Here is a 15,734-nt window from a genome sequence, read left to right as displayed (position 1 = left end):
ATTGAGGCGGTACTCATATGCGATTTACACCCTTGAACGTGGTCTAAATTCCACATTCCTGTGGTGGGAGAAAGTCTTTCGATAGGACAACCACGAGTGACTTACCCACAAAGTAGTACATATTTTATTAATGTGCTGAGTCTAATCGCCATCGAGGAATTGAACTCGCAACCTTCTGATTGCGAGCCGCTCACTCTACCGCTGAGCCACCTGGCCGGTTCGCAAACAGGAACAATAAAAAATAAAATGGACTGTTCTGAGTGTCTCCTCCACTTTGTGTTGACCGACGATGCTGTAGTTGATCTCTTGGGCCTATTGAAATGGCGCTCGAACCCTGCCGAGCTGGAGAAGAATCTGAAGAAGCTCATGAATGTGGATGGAGAAGAAGTTGTAAAGGTAACGTAATTGACGTTTCTTGTATCAGGTGATAAAGATTTGGTATGTAACTGCATCGAATGAATTCCCGCACAATGGTTGAATACATATGTAATGTCGAATGTTAACTTTCATTTAGTGCTCTGTGTTAATGGACCGCTGGATGGCCTCCACATGCTACAGTATGTAAATCATGACTGTTGTTGTGTCCATTATTCACCACACTGCTCAATGCTTGTTGGTGAATTGGGGTGCACAGGACTGGTTAAGATATTGCTTGCCACTGATGTATTTTACATCCAGTATGCCAACGGTCACATCACAGAAGCATGTAATGTAAATGCATTGTTTTTCAACATATATGTGTTTTTTTAGTTTTTGCAAGATACTCTTGATGCCCTGTTCAACATCACCATGGAGAATTCTGAAAGTGACAAGTACGATGAGCTTGTGTTCGATGCACTGGTAAGAAATTCTAGTCATGGAAATTACCACCCTTGTAACACTCAGGATCGATATTTCACTTTTTATAAGCCACTAGCGGGAAGCACCCCGCGGTGCCCGGGTCTTAAAAATATTTCAAAACTACTCTTAAAAATCTAACAGCAGTGCGTACTGACTGTGGTGGTACCTGCTATAATTACAGCAGTGCATACCGACTGTGGTGGTACCTGCTATCACTACAGTAGTACATTCTGACTCTATAGCAGTATTTATCGACTCTATAGCACAAAGTACTCACCTGACAGTGGCGTGGTGAGGCCTAGTCCCGTGCAGAACCTCCGGCCTCGCCTAGATTGGCACCTTGGCAGGCTGGGTCTGGGCTGCTACCCTTGACCCCCCCAGCCACGATCTCCCCGGCCGCTCTGCAGTAATATCTACGGCCTATAGTGGTAGCATCTAGCGACTGTATATAGTAGTAACTGCACGCATCGGGGTGGGAGGGGGGGCATCACACAGTGAAGATTTAAGCTCAGTGTTTAGTGTATTTTATAGCATTTTTAACGCGAAAGAAAATGTCCCCCTACTCTCACCGAAGGCGTGCGACTTTGCATGGGCCGTCCCCCCCACCAAAGGCGCGTGAGTTGGTATGGTCGTGCACGCGTCATAAATAAATAAAGAGATAGCACACAAAAATCGTACAAAATCGCTAATTAAACTAATTAAAATTTGACAGATGTGAAAAAGGAATAGTGCTTGCTCACGGCGGGGCTTATGGCGTGGTACCTGGCTATTTTCTATTTTACGTAAACCCCACCGTTAGAGAGCCAAGCACGCAAACACACACAAACCCACACACAAACCCCGCCACAAACCCACACACAATATTTGATTTTTATATATTTCGAAGATTTCACTGTACCGCATATAAGCCACACCACAGTAACATTTATAATTGTTGGTCTTCTAACAGCCTTTTTCCTTCTCTAATTTATAGAAGCAACGAGCTTTACTACCCGGCCTCGCCTGAGACTTGGATTCTTGTCTTGGATTGATACGCGGAGGGTGGGGGGGGGGTGCGTGACGTCAGCAGGCACACTGTGTGACGCTGCCGCAAGTGGGTGACATCACAGATGTGACGTCACCGCTCACTTGCCGTGCAATATATCCATTATTGCGCCCGCCCCCCCCCAAAATATAAAAGTCAATTTTTATACTTTTTGCATTGTGTACAGTCTGGAAGCTACCCACATGCCAAATTTCAAGTTTGTTGCATGTCGGGAAGTATGCTAAATATTTCGATCAGACACACATATTCACAAATTTCCTTTTTATATATATAGTAACTGCTGGCAATATAAAAAAACGGAAACATTGGATGTAGTGCCGGCTGCTCAGAGTGGTGAGAATTTAAATAATAACAGATCGCATTCACGGGGGAACTGATAACACATCAATGCACTAGCTGCAAGTAGACTATTACCATATATATCATATCTTGGTTCTATTGGAATAGTTGTTCAAGCCTGCCACGTGCTGTTTGGAGAAAAAACATCTGAGGGGATAATAGTGATACTTTACGATCGTATAGTTTTAAAAAATATTAACTTGTGCAATAAAAAGAATCCCATTTTAATCATCTTGTTGTAGCTTCTTCTTAAATATAAATACGTGTCAGTCTCGCGGTCCTGTGCTCAAATGCTATACATTTATTTAGCACTGGGTTTTAACCCAGGTTTCACTTGCAAAAGATGCAATGTTGTTTCATATGCGTCTCAATCGTTTGATTTCTTATCTTGGTTAAAACACATTCCTGCGGAGGGAGCTGGTAGGAACGTTGGGTTGCTCGGTCAATGGCCAGCGTCAACGGCGGCGTGGTGTATTCCGCAAATATGCCCGACTGTGAGGGCGGGCACAAGTCGGCGTGAGTAGGTTAAACGTTGAGTTTTATAAGGGCACCACGGGGTGACCAGCCCCTCCCCTCCCCACCCAGCCCCACCCCTCCCACCCCCACCCAGCGCTACCCTCCCCACCCAGCCCCTCCCCACCCTCCCCTCCCCACCCAGCCCCTCCTCACCCTCCCCTCCCCACCCAGCCCCTCCCCACCCTCCCCTCCGCACCCAGCCCCACCCTCCCCTCCCCACCCAGTCCCTCCCCACCCTCCCCAACCAGCCACTCCCTCCACCCAACCCCTCCCTGCACGACGGACGGACACAATAATCCCCTGTAGGCTGGTGTAACCAGGACATTGCTAGCAGTATAAAGGCTTCAATAGCATTATAGTACGTAACTAAACATTCTACACTGCTTCACAATTTAAATTAGCAAATGCAAATACGTTTTTAGCTACCACTTGCTTCTGTGCTCCCCAGTACCCAGAGGTGATTCATTAGTCTCTTCCCAATGTGGTAACATATCTAATTTTTTTTCACCTGGCGCAAGGATTTTTCTCCTGCAACCTTGTTTCACCTCTGCAGCGGCTCGGCTCTTGTAAGGAACGGTCCATCTGGTCCATTTTTTTCCTCAACGCTGCTTGATAAATCGCTCTGTTTACCACAAAATCCTTCACTGTGGTCATGCTAGCAGCGAAGATCAAAACCCAACTGCATTCACTAACAACTGTCGCCTGCGTTTATGTATACATGGCTGCCCTGCAGCTACGCGATACGGCTGTTACTCGTGCTTTCCTACAGGGAACACATTCTTAACGTCAGTTTAGCATTTTAACGGATGGAGCCTCATTACCCTTTCCTAAGATTAACAAGTGAAACATTTTATAATCCACCTCAAGTGTTTTAATATTTCACAGATGGCGTTAATTGGTAATTGTCTGGCATTGGACGTATAGGTGTGTGCTTTCTATTTACGTTTGTGCGGTATTCATGGCCATGATTATAATTTGACCCAGGGTTGGATATCCCGTGCTGGATATGTACTCTTTAAAGGTAAGAATTCGATGTTTATAAAGTACGAGTAGCTCATGTCAGTTGCGTTTATGTCAGTGCCCGATAACATTTAGAATACTTGGCGTTACAGTCTTGTCCTTAACGCAGTCACTTCTGGTAAACAATGAGGGAAATTATTGTTTGTGACATATATACGTTTTTTTGCCCTCTTATTTAAAATCGTGATAGCTCTTTGTTTCTCACCACACAATTAATCTGCCATCTGGGCAAGCAACCGTGTGTTCTAAATAGGAAATATTCCTTAAAAACACACGTGACAGAAGAAAAATATGATTGCTGGAAGACCTCTTGTGTTTGTAAAATATTTGGCTTTAATATTGTTAGAAAGTGATGATTTTCAATAAACGCAAACATCAATATGCCAACGGCCTGCAATTAAACAATACGCGAGATTAAGCATTGAAGCGAGTGTACAAGTGATAGCGTAGGCCATTGAACCTGTAGGCTATTTATTAAATTAGCGTTTTCCCCTTACAAATAGCATTTTGCAATCTAGAGCAAAGTCATTTAATGTATTTGCCAATGAAATACAGAAACATAACAGTGATATTGCTCATGTATTATGCAAACCATTTAGATGCGAGATAATTTGGAAATAAATCAGCACCCACCAGCCCAGCAGCTTCACGGTGACAGCCTAATAATCGGTGTGTACCAGCGCTTCCCTTTAACTGTTGTAATTTCTCCTTGCAGATTTTCATTATTGGGCTCATCGCAGACAGGAAGTTCCAGCACTTTAACCCGGTGCTGGAGGCGTACATCAGACAGCACTTCAGTGCTACGCTGGCGTACGAGTAAGTGTGTACTCCCCCGACTACTCAAAGCATTGAACAGATGGAGCCGAATTTGCTTCCAACAATTGCCAAGAAACGCAACACAGTTCATCAATATAATGCTGCCCTCAAAGAGGGGGTAAAAAAAAATATATGTGTTGATATATATACGTATAGAAGCAAACGTTTTGGGAATTGTACAAAAAGTTCACCTTTTATACAATTTTTTTTCTCTTAGGGCAGTGGACAAATGGCAGTGAGATCTCTCACTGCGGTTTATGAAGCAGGGCTATCTCCAGAAAGATCACCCATTATACATATTAAAGGCAATGTTAATGTTATTGATGGATGTGTTGAGTTTTTGTTATTTTGTGATTGTGCACTGACTTTTATCACCGCCAGTTTTGTTTCTGGACAAGAATTACAGAAGTGTTAACACAAACATGTTCTTTAGTCTTCTTGGTTCTTTCGGTAAAGTCACGTAGAAGGGAAATAATAAAATAATAAAAACAAAACATTATAAAATAATTCTCACGACGTTTCGGCCACAACGCATGCAGCCGTCCTCAGGTGAAGAACAGGTCTGTCGGAAAGACAGCGTCTGAATGAACACCACCAGGCTTGGCAGCGTATATTTAAGCTGGGTTGGAGGGGGCAAGAGCGCCTTGACAAAAGAATTTGCGTTGTGGCCGAAACGTCGTGAGAATTATTATGTTTTATTTTTATTATTTTATTATTTCCCTTCTGCGTGACTTTACCGAAAGAACCAAGAAGATGAATCCCTGCAGTCACGAAAGAAGCTTTAAATCGAAATGTTCTTTAGTGTGTCTGTGAGTAGTCCATGTGGTCACGTGTCAACGACGGGATCCGTACGTGTTACTCGTAAAGCAATGAAAACAACAGCACAGCTCAGTCCTTTGCCTGATGCACATCGAGGGCTTAATTTCTCGTGGAATATTTTGGATTCTGCGACAACCCCCCCCCCCCCCCTGCCTGCCTGCCTGCACATTGGGGGGAGTATTTCTGGAGCTCAGCCCTGGACAGCTCCCAGATAATGTTGAGAATTGAAGCCAAGTGCAAGTCCGTGGTGACACTTTGAAGCCATTTATCTTTCCATTAAAGTGTTCCTGAAATGTGGGAAACACTCAGAGTTAATTTTCAAAGTCGACTTTTATAATTAGGCATGCAATTTTTTTTAATGAATTTGTCAATTACAATCGAGTCTGACATTCACAATAGATGCTTCCAACTGTGTGGCTTAGAACTGATTGTGTATTATTTATGCAAATTAGATGCAAATTATATGCAACTCTGTGTGCATGCAAATGGTACCTTTAGGCTAATCCATCTAATCACTGGGTTGGGGTGTGGGTTGATCATTACATGGCTAGTGTGTATGTCATGATTTAAAATGCCATGGGCTAAGAAGTCTCAGTTGACGGTACCCTAATACTTTTTAAACATTTAGGCAAATATAATTCCCAATATGTGAAGTGTTAAACACTGAATTCATGTGCAAAAGCAATTTTTTTCTTCTGTGATTATCTTTTAAATGTAAACTTACATACTCTTGAACTTTATGGATATTCTGCTCGAACACAGTGATAGCCGGGACACGTTACATATGGGGGTTTGGGCTCTGATGCCCGCCAATACACTGAAATGTGCACTCAATGTCCTGCAAAACGCAGTGATATGTTTCCTGCCAGAGTGCATTGATGTTCGATGCATGATATGGCCAAACATCGTGGGGAGACAGGGTTATAGACACTTTACACCCATCACACGCGACGTGGCAATCAACGCACTGTGGTATACCGATCTTTCTGCTGGATGCAGCGATGTTTTAACTTCCGCGCTGTGCGATTGAAACAGCGCTGTCCGAATTCCCCTTGATGGTATGAATATTATAATGGGTGATTATTATTATAATAATAACAACACCGTTTTGCCTTTTGTCAATTCACTTTCTGGATGAAGGTCTCTCTGTGCCAGGTAGTTTTAGCCGAGAATCGAACACGGGTCGTTGGGTTCAAAGCGCAGTACGATAACCACTGCGCCATCTCTCCAAACACACGATGAATCGTTGTGCAGTGGTCAATGTTTGTTTCAGCTGAGAAAGAAACATAATCAAGTTCGTTTTTGCGTTTGATGTATAATGTGCCAAGAGACTGGCTTTTGCATTGAGACTGAAAACAAATTTTGCCGAAAGGTTATGTTTTCATATGCAAGTTTATTTAAATTGCCCGTTTGATCAGTTTTGCATTACTTTAGACATGCACAAATTAATCTTTTAAAAGCATCAATGCTATAGTTTGAGCTTTGTCATGTAAAAAAAAAGTATATGTGGATGTTGTGTTTTAAATTTTTGTATTAATCCTGTGGAGACCATGACATTATGTTACAGTGGATCAGAATCTACGCGTTTACATTGCTCTTCCGTGAAGGCAATGTAATGATATGGGTAGGCACCTTCATCTGCAGAGAAGAAAGTGTCACTATGCGACATCATCATCATCATCTCCTAAACGAAGACGTGTTCGTGCTACTTCATTTCAGCTTACCTTCCGAGAAACATTATCCTCAACGCACTCAATTATAATTGATTCACTGTGTCAGGTTAGTTATGAAACTGTCATGTGCCAAAATACAATGAACTTGACCGGGGGTTGACTAAAAGCTACAAAAGGTGTTTTGCATAGAATGTAGAGGCATCTTAATCCCCAGAGGAAAAAAAAAAATCCCTTCATATTCCTCGCTGACAAACCAAGCCAGTGTGACATCCAAATACTGTACGTGGCACATGGCAGGAAGTTTCTGAAAGTTTAATGCCAAAGCTGTCTGATCTCTTTCAAATACGAGCCTGATACTCTCAGTTACAGCCACACAGCATAAAGTCCATAGCATCAACTTTGTTTTAAACTTCTCAAGGAGTTCCATCTGCCCGTGAAATCCTCAAACCTCCCAGAGTTGTCGAGATAAAATGATTAATGTAGCACAAGAGCAGCCGGGTTTACTATTTTAAGAGACCGTTGCAGATACCTTAAACTGTGACCACCTGAAAATTATATTTTAAATCCTCAAACTACTCGTTTGCCAATTATTGATGTTATCCTGATGGAATTGACATCTTCCAACATGCCCGAAAGTAAATACTGTTACCCGTAATGAATAGTGCTCTGGTCTTCTTTTAGATATCTCAGCGAGTTGACTGCGAAGGCTCCGATTTAAAGCTTTCGTGACTGCAGGGATTCATCTTCTTGGTTCTTTCGGTAAAGTCACGTAGAAGTGAAGTAATAAAATAATAAAAATAAAATATAATTAAATTTCGATTTAAAGCTTTCGTGACTGCAGGGATTCATCTTCTTGGTTCTTTCGGTAAAGTCACGTAGAAGGGAAGTAATAAAATAATAAAATAAAACATAATAAAATAATTCTCACGAAGTTTCGGCCACAACGCAAGCAGCCGTCCTCAGGTGAAAACCATGTCTGTCGAGGCGACACCTGAGGACGGCTGCTTGCGTTGTGGCCGAAACGTCGTGAGAATTATTTTATTATGTTTTATTTTTATTATTTTATTACTTCCCTTCTACGTGACTTTACCGAAAGAACCAAGAAGATGCGAAGGCTCCGTTATATTGATTGTTGAATGTTGCTGTCATTGTGTCCTAAACTTTCCAACACGGTGTTTTTTGACGTCTACACGTGTGCAATGTCTGTTCTTCTCAGCCTGCCTATAATATACCCATTTACACATGTATGGTGGTCAGAGTCAAGGGAGATTAAGAAACCTGCCCATTGTTTCAACTGCCGTGCCTGAAGAACGAACCAGTGACCTCTGGATTGCCAACTCCACTGTACTCACCGTTACACAAGCAGCAGCATGCCACTGGCAATCTGCCACAATGTGCTTGTACACTGGTTACGTCCCATCACAATATATGCCTTCATCTCAGTTCATCGATCGGCAGGCCGTGTGCAGTGGGTTAAAGTGTGGGTACGCTCCCACCCCTGCCAAGACGTCTGGCCAGTGTGGAAGAGTAGGCCAACTACCCAATTGAGGATGCTCTCTACAGCTGCATCTAATGGAGGCCCTTTTTGATCAAGCAATTGCAGGGCTGTAGCTTTGCTTTCACATATTTCTACCATTTAGTTTATATTATTTTAATTGTGTGAGTATAATGGTGAAAAATAGCATTACCTACTAGGTGTATAATATTTGATACATGAATTTGTTAAAATGCCTACGCCGTATGAATTGTGCATGTACATATTCATTACTTAGAATACATACAAACTCTATCCGTAGTTTTACTTTAGGTTAATAGTCTAAATGGAAAAGAGGGATTCACATGACTGGGTTAATATATGACTGAGCTGCTGATGTGCACTCTGGGGGAGAATCAAATACGGTGAGCCTGTTTCAAAGTGGATTTCGCTCTCTTAACACCATGGTAGCGCTACCAAAATTAACATTCACACGTGTTCATTTGACTCTTGCAGGAAGCTCACAAAAGTCTTGAAGAGAAAGATCACTGACGGTACCACCATGGAAAACGGAGATCACCTTTTGAAAATCATGAAGGCCTTGGAGTATATTTTCAAGTTCATTGTTGCGTCCAGGATTCTCTTTGGGCAGTAAGTTGGTAGGGCAGCTGTGCAACTCTAACAAATCAAATAGAAACTGCTCCCACTTTTCACTAACCTGTAAACTGATTATATTATACGTGTTATTTTTCAATAACATAGAATGATCATAAAAAAAAGACATTTGGTTCGTTAGAAAGGCAACACATTCTCAATACTTTTTTCAGCACGGTCCTGCTTTCGGATGTTTGGCCAATTCCAAAAATTATCATTTGGCTTCACGTGAGAGGAAGCTGGAATACTCAGGGAAAACCCCACACAATATGAGGACATAACACTCAAAGCTCTGCACAGTTACACATTCAGGAATCCATATTTGTGCTGCGATCTCCTGGTTGCTTCACAGCCAAAGGCTACAACACCTCATGTTCCCACCGAGTCTTGAGATTTGTATTCAAGAGGATCTGCCATTGGGATGTTTGGCCAGGATCGTTTTAAGCATATTTTTTTATTTTGCTTTATGTGAGAGTAACCTGGGGTACCTGGATAAATCCCGCATTGGATATGAGGGGAAAATGTAGAAAGGTTTGCACAGATGGGTTTGACAAATTTTCTTCCACCTCCAACCCAGCTTATATATACGCTCCAAGCTTGGCAGTGTTTCATTCTTCACCTGAAGACGGCTGCTTGCGTTGTGGGGGAAACGTCGTGAGAATTATTTTATTATGTTTTATTTTTATTATTTTATTACTTCCCTTCTACGTGACTTTACCGAAAGAACCAAGAAGATGAATCCCTGCAGTCACGAAAGCTTTAAATCGAAATTTAAATCATTGGTATATATGAATGTTTCCTGGCCACCTCATAACGCAGTAGGTTTATGAGTTTCACCAAGCTCTATGTGATCTGCCAACCCTTAGCGCCAAAGTGCTGGTTTAAAAACCGTGCACCACAGCTCCACAATGCTGGATAAGAATCTATTCTCGAATCTCTTACTCTTGCACAATTGTTTGATTGTGATACGATACAGTACAACAATAAAACATGAAATCCTTAATTGTACCTTGACGCTGTTGATACCAATTGTAAGCAAACAGTTAATAAGAATCAATTCGTGAACATAATTGCAATTCATGCATACTTTTGCAAATTCTCATGATGAAAAAAAAATCCAACTTTCTGTTGATAGAGTAATGTTCCAAACTTCAATTGTACCCATTCACGGAACCAATACCGATTTTTCTTTCTGCTAAAATCAGCAGGTCAATCCCATTCTGAAATAAGCCAAAGGTATAACCTGAGTTTCCATGCATTGCACAATATAGCTCGTGTGGTAAGTGTATTAGAATTGAATTAATTGCTCCTATTTTTGTCTCCCCAATTTATTTGTTCAATGCAGGCTTTACGAAGGCAAAGGAAAGGAGGCATTTGAGAAGTCAATCATGCAGGTTTTCATTTCCCTAAATGACATGTTGAGAAATGCATCGACGGACAAATTGCTACTTGCTCAGGTATCACCGCAGACACATTTACATTTAAAACTGCTGTCTTATGTTAATGCACTGCAATGCCTTAACACGTCTGAGCAGCGAGGTTCCAAAAGCAGTCCACATTTTCACTTGTGGACACATTGAATATTTTTTGTTATCTCTCAATTTCACAATTACTTTTTTTAACCGAAGTATCTCACGGTTATCTATTGCTTAAATATGTAACATGTGTTGAGGAATTATGCATTTGACTGCACTCTCAAGATGTCGATGCTCATTTTGGTAACATGTGACTTGATTAATCGAACATCACAATTTTTTCTATTTAAAAAAAAACGTCGTGCCAGAATGATGAAGGATGAGTTGCCGTAATATGCCATTTCTTCTGACATTCCTTGAGAGTGCTTGCGTAACTGTATAAAAACACACGTGTACTTATAGCTATGGAATAAACGTTCCATTTATCCATTATGCAAGTTTTAGAGTTTATTTCGTGTCACCAGCTGAGCGCTCGAGAGACCAGGGTTAGTCTTCATTTCGCAAGAGTGACCTGGGTCACCAAAGGGACGAAAGAAAAAACAAATCAAATTAAACAAAGCATGGCAACGAACCAAATCTTTTGTGGCTTGGCTCGCCAACACAACCGGTGTGCTGTACTAGTGACGAATTGGCATGTTCTGTTTATGCGACAACCCTTACTAGTTGGCTGTGTCAGGTGGTGGCTGGTTTAACGACACATTTATATATTTACGCGATTTAACCCAAAACTTCTATTATGGACAAATATAAATCTACTCGCAAACAACTAATGATAAATGATGGTTACTTTTCCAGTGTATTTTGTTTGTTGTTCGCTATTTTTTTTCCAATTGGCAATTTTAAGAGCTTTGCACATTCATGCTCGTGTCTTTCAGGGTGGAGCTTTGAAATACCTCCCAAGGATCATTCCAGACCTTCTGCAGGTGTTCAGAGAAGTGGAGCTTAGGTGAGTCACATTTCTAAAAAGGAGAACGTTGCATTTCGACACACATGTGCTGCTTGCATTTGGATTTGGTTCACAAACACAAAGCCTACGAACACTGAACACATTTATCAATACCACTCCCCTAACATAATGATACAAATCTATTTAAATGAATAGGTGAAATTTCGTGCAGTGCCCCTTGCTTTTAAGGCAGTGTCATTGTCCAATGCATTAAACGACTCAAGTTGTGAACACCATGATTTTACGAAGATCAATATTGATTCAAGTGGTTAAATAACAAAACGTACACTTCTAAAGTATTGTACGTGTCCTTGCACATAAATTTTGTGAATCCTTTGATGGATGAGGGCGTCGACATGCCGTCCCATTCGTGGGGGTTGTTTGATTTTACTTCACCATGCTGGTCAATGCCGGTTGCTGAAGGCGGGCAACATAGATAGTGGAGCACAGAGTAGTACAACAGTGGATTATGCTGCACTGCTCTATTGCCCACAATATCGCCTTGCAAGCCCAACGACAACCTGCTTACTTGTTGAGTTCAACCGTCCACGCAGTATCGGAATCAGAATCTTTTCAGAGTCTTTATTTGGACTGGAGGAATCCGAGAAGCTATGAAGCTCTTTTTCACAGATGTCCACAGATATCCAGGCCCAACCCTGCTTGGCTCCCGATATCTGTTGAGATTGAGATTGTTCGAGCCGATTTGCTCATCGGCTTTAACATATCACTGGGTACAAATTTGTTTAAGTTTGTGCTGTACTGTGTATGCTATCACGGTCCACTGAGATGGCTTACACATGCAAACGTATGAAATTTGTCCCTTCTGAATACGCAAAGAATTATTGATGCATACATATGTAATGTGAGAATATATCCGGGTCGCTGACGGATCACAACTCGTCACGATGATTGGCTCTGCCAGTCCTGGTCCATAGCCAATGGGGGGAAGCCTATGGGCGTGGCCCTGACGTAATGGAAAGGTGACAGCTGTAAGTAGAGGATTGGTTCTGCTGGCTTTAGCCACAGCCAATGGGGAGACGAGTCAGGGGCGTGGTCACGGGAGCCTACGATGGAGTCTGGAATATTCCATAGAGGCTAACCAGGATTGGTGGAAAGGTACCACGTGACCCGGGTATTAAATAGGGGTGGAGACGAACAACACGTGGTCAGAACTGGAACGAACAGAGGGAGAGGCCACGCGAGAGCGGGGGTCCAGGCTGCCACGTGGCTGCACGCGTCTCTCTCTTTCTATCCCTCTCACGCTGCCTGTCAGCAGCGTGAAGGAGTGTTGTAATGAAAGACAAATAAAGACCGGATTCCAGAAGTCGCTTCCACGACCTTTATTACACATACACCATGTGTGGGTATTGTTATTAAATCATAACTTATAATCACCAATGTTGTTTTTCTCTCTTACTCTGTCTTGATCACAATAGCAAGCTGCTTGTGAGGTTCATGTCCAGCGTGTCTCCCGAGCGACTCATCCGCCAGAAGCAGCTTTGCATGTCGGATATCGTGCACAGTACTCTCTTCAAGGACCACGGTGAGTCTCTTTCAATGCCACATTTTTTTAAAGGCCCACAATGTCAAGGCGCGTGCAACAAACATCACTATCATTTGGGTGGCAGGGATGCGCAGTGGTCATCATGGTGCCTCAGCAAAGGGGTTTGTGTTCAATTCCCAAATTGAGTGCCATTTTAACACGTAGGCTTTCGCGACCAATATTATTCATAATCAACGTTTTTGGGTTTAGATCGCGTTATTTATAAATGTGTCATAACTTATTTATGACACATTTATAAATAACGAGATCTAAACCCAAAAACGTTGATTATGAATTGAGTGTCTTTGTAGAGTTTGTATTTTCCCTCCCTCTTCTGTATGGGTTTCCTTCAGGCTCTGCAGCTTTCTGCCATAGCTCACAAAAGCATACAATCGAACTGGTATTGGCTAAATATGCCAATGCAGAAAATATTACCTCCAAAATACTTAATTGAGATTATACAATCGCCCCTTACTTGTTAAAAAAACTTCGCATGGCCCTCCTGAAAAAACAAAATTGAGAGTCAGTGTGGCTTTCCTGGGTAAAACAAGCAACATAACAATAATAAATAAAAATAATCTTCTTGGTTCTTTCGGTAAAGTCACGTAGAAGGAAAACAATAAAATAATAAAAATAAAACAATAATTATCATTTTATTGTTTTCCTTCTACGTGACTTTACCGAAAGAACCAAGAAGATGAATCCCTGCAGTCACGAAAGCTTTAAATCGAAATAATAATAATAAATAAAGGTTTGCTGGCTGGCTGGCCGTCTGGCGCATGGGCAGACAAGTGCACGGAGTAGATGTCACCGCGCACATCTGCCTAATGATGTCACCCGCATTCCTCAACGTCCGTGTGTCGCTCTGACGTCACGCCTCTCTCCACCCGCCCACATACGCAGTGCGTTGGTCGTGGGGCTTGCTTGACCACCACACTGGTCAGTGCACGTTGAAGGGAGCGCCCAATAAACTTTTTCAGATACCGCTCGCCCCTGATGTTAGCCGTGGCTGGGAATTGAACTCAGATGGCCAGAATTCTAGATTTGAAGCTTTCGTGACTGCAAGGATTCATATTCTTAGGTTTTTTCGGTAAAGTCACGTAGGTAAAAATTTAAAATTAAAATTAATAAAAGTAAAATAAAAATGTAAAAAATAAAAATAAAATAAATAAATAAATAGAACATCGCGACGTTTCGGAGGCAACACAAGCTTCCGTCTTCAGGTGAAGATGGAAGCTGGTGTTGCCTCCGAAACGTCGTGATTTTTATTTTATTTTTATTTTATTTTACTTTTATTAATTTTTATTTAAATGTTTTACCTACGTGACTTTACCGAAAAAACCTAAGAATCAGATGGCCAGGTTAATGGCACAGTTTTACATTCTTGCGCATGGCAATATATTGTGGAGATAAATGCCAATGTCGAAAGTTCATCTAGTTTTGCTGTTCCTCAGTTGAAGAGGAAAGACCAGAGTCATTTACTGTGTGGTCCATGGTTTGAGTTGCATGGCCACAATTGCACTGTGTGGCTCGTCTTTAACGTTACATTCGTGAAGGATATGTACACATTGGCCTGTCGATGTTGTGATGTTGTTGATAGTTACACGGGTGTTTTCCGAGGAATGTAAAAGCAAGGAGGTGAAAGGTTGGGGCCTCGAATGAGGGGTTTATTCTGGATGTCCGTGTTGTTCCACTCGGTTTTGCCAGTGTTCTTCTGGATTTGGGTGAGATTCTAGGATTCTGCAATTGCGATCCCAGAAGGGGGATCGGGACTTGAGTCAGTGGCAAGGTAAATTGTTGAGGTCATGGTTGATGGAAAGGTTGTCGTTGGCCAGAAAGCGTGTGAACTCCCTTGCACTATGCATGCCTGCAGATATTTGGGTAGCAGAATGTTCGCCAGGGGAATGGTGTTGATTTCGGTGAAGAGGTTTGCAAGCCATGGTTGTCCGTCGCAAGCTCTTTAGGAATTGAGGAGACAGGCCTTCATATCCCGGTGTCTTTTTGGACTTTTTAGCGACCGCGCATATGGTATGGGTCGATATGTTGCTTGTATTAGTTGACTCAAGACGATTGGGATTTGTTTCCCAGACAGCTTGTTTGGGTGAGCTTGTGGAAAGCTGCTGTGGGTGATGGTGATCAGTGCTCTGTTGATTTTGAGGCACCTCGATTCCAGAGGAGCTGCCAGGCTTTGTGGCTGGAGTGAGTGAAGTCCAAGCCTACAGCAACATCTTCCCAACATTTTCTTGGGCTCCAGCAGTGCAGTGCCCTTATCTTGATCACCAGTTCAAATGAACCGTCTAAAGATCTGTTTTGTTTCTGGTTGCCAACATGGCATATGGCTATTCCGATATCCCTTCAGGATGTTGCTTTTTTGCAGCAGATGTCAGAATTTGTATTGATTTATCAAAGGTTTTAGGCTTTGGCTCAAGGTTCGTCGATTGGGCTTTGGTTTCTTTTTCAGAGCCAGATTAGTTGGCCTTCAGAATGTACCAACGTGGCCATAGTTTTTGTTGGCTCTGAGTAAAATTTACTTCCACTGTTTGCGAATCAATTAGTGGCCTGTCCTGTCTTGTC

The 15,734-nt window shown here is 42.1% G+C and overlaps 2 protein-coding genes across 2 annotated transcripts in view; one reads left to right on the top strand and one right to left on the bottom strand.

The window, feature by feature from the left end:
* LOC133345555 (conopressin/neurophysin-like) overlaps positions 1-15,734 on the bottom strand; it is a 559,395-nt gene that overhangs the window by 4,684 nt on the left and 538,977 nt on the right. The gene's annotated exons all lie outside the window — the stretch shown is intronic.
* Positions 1-15,734, top strand: part of LOC133345551 (dedicator of cytokinesis protein 1-like) — a 209,175-nt gene that overhangs the window by 23,759 nt on the left and 169,682 nt on the right. Inside the window, exons 20-26 of the mRNA XM_061556432.1 lie at positions 299-396; positions 751-840; positions 4,476-4,576; positions 9,059-9,193; positions 10,542-10,653; positions 11,547-11,617; positions 13,054-13,160. Of these exons, the coding sequence (XP_061412416.1) occupies positions 299-396; positions 751-840; positions 4,476-4,576; positions 9,059-9,193; positions 10,542-10,653; positions 11,547-11,617; positions 13,054-13,160 (714 nt within the window). The remainder of the gene's footprint in view (positions 1-298; positions 397-750; positions 841-4,475; positions 4,577-9,058; positions 9,194-10,541; positions 10,654-11,546; positions 11,618-13,053; positions 13,161-15,734) is intronic.

The sequence above is a fragment of the Lethenteron reissneri genome, chromosome 22 (genome assembly GCF_015708825.2).
Source record: "Lethenteron reissneri isolate LAM-NWPU_2019-01 chromosome 22, ASM1570882v1, whole genome shotgun sequence".
Lineage (NCBI taxonomy): Eukaryota > Metazoa > Chordata > Hyperoartia > Petromyzontiformes > Petromyzontidae > Lethenteron > Lethenteron reissneri.
This window is presented reverse-complemented; position numbering and strand designations above follow the sequence as displayed.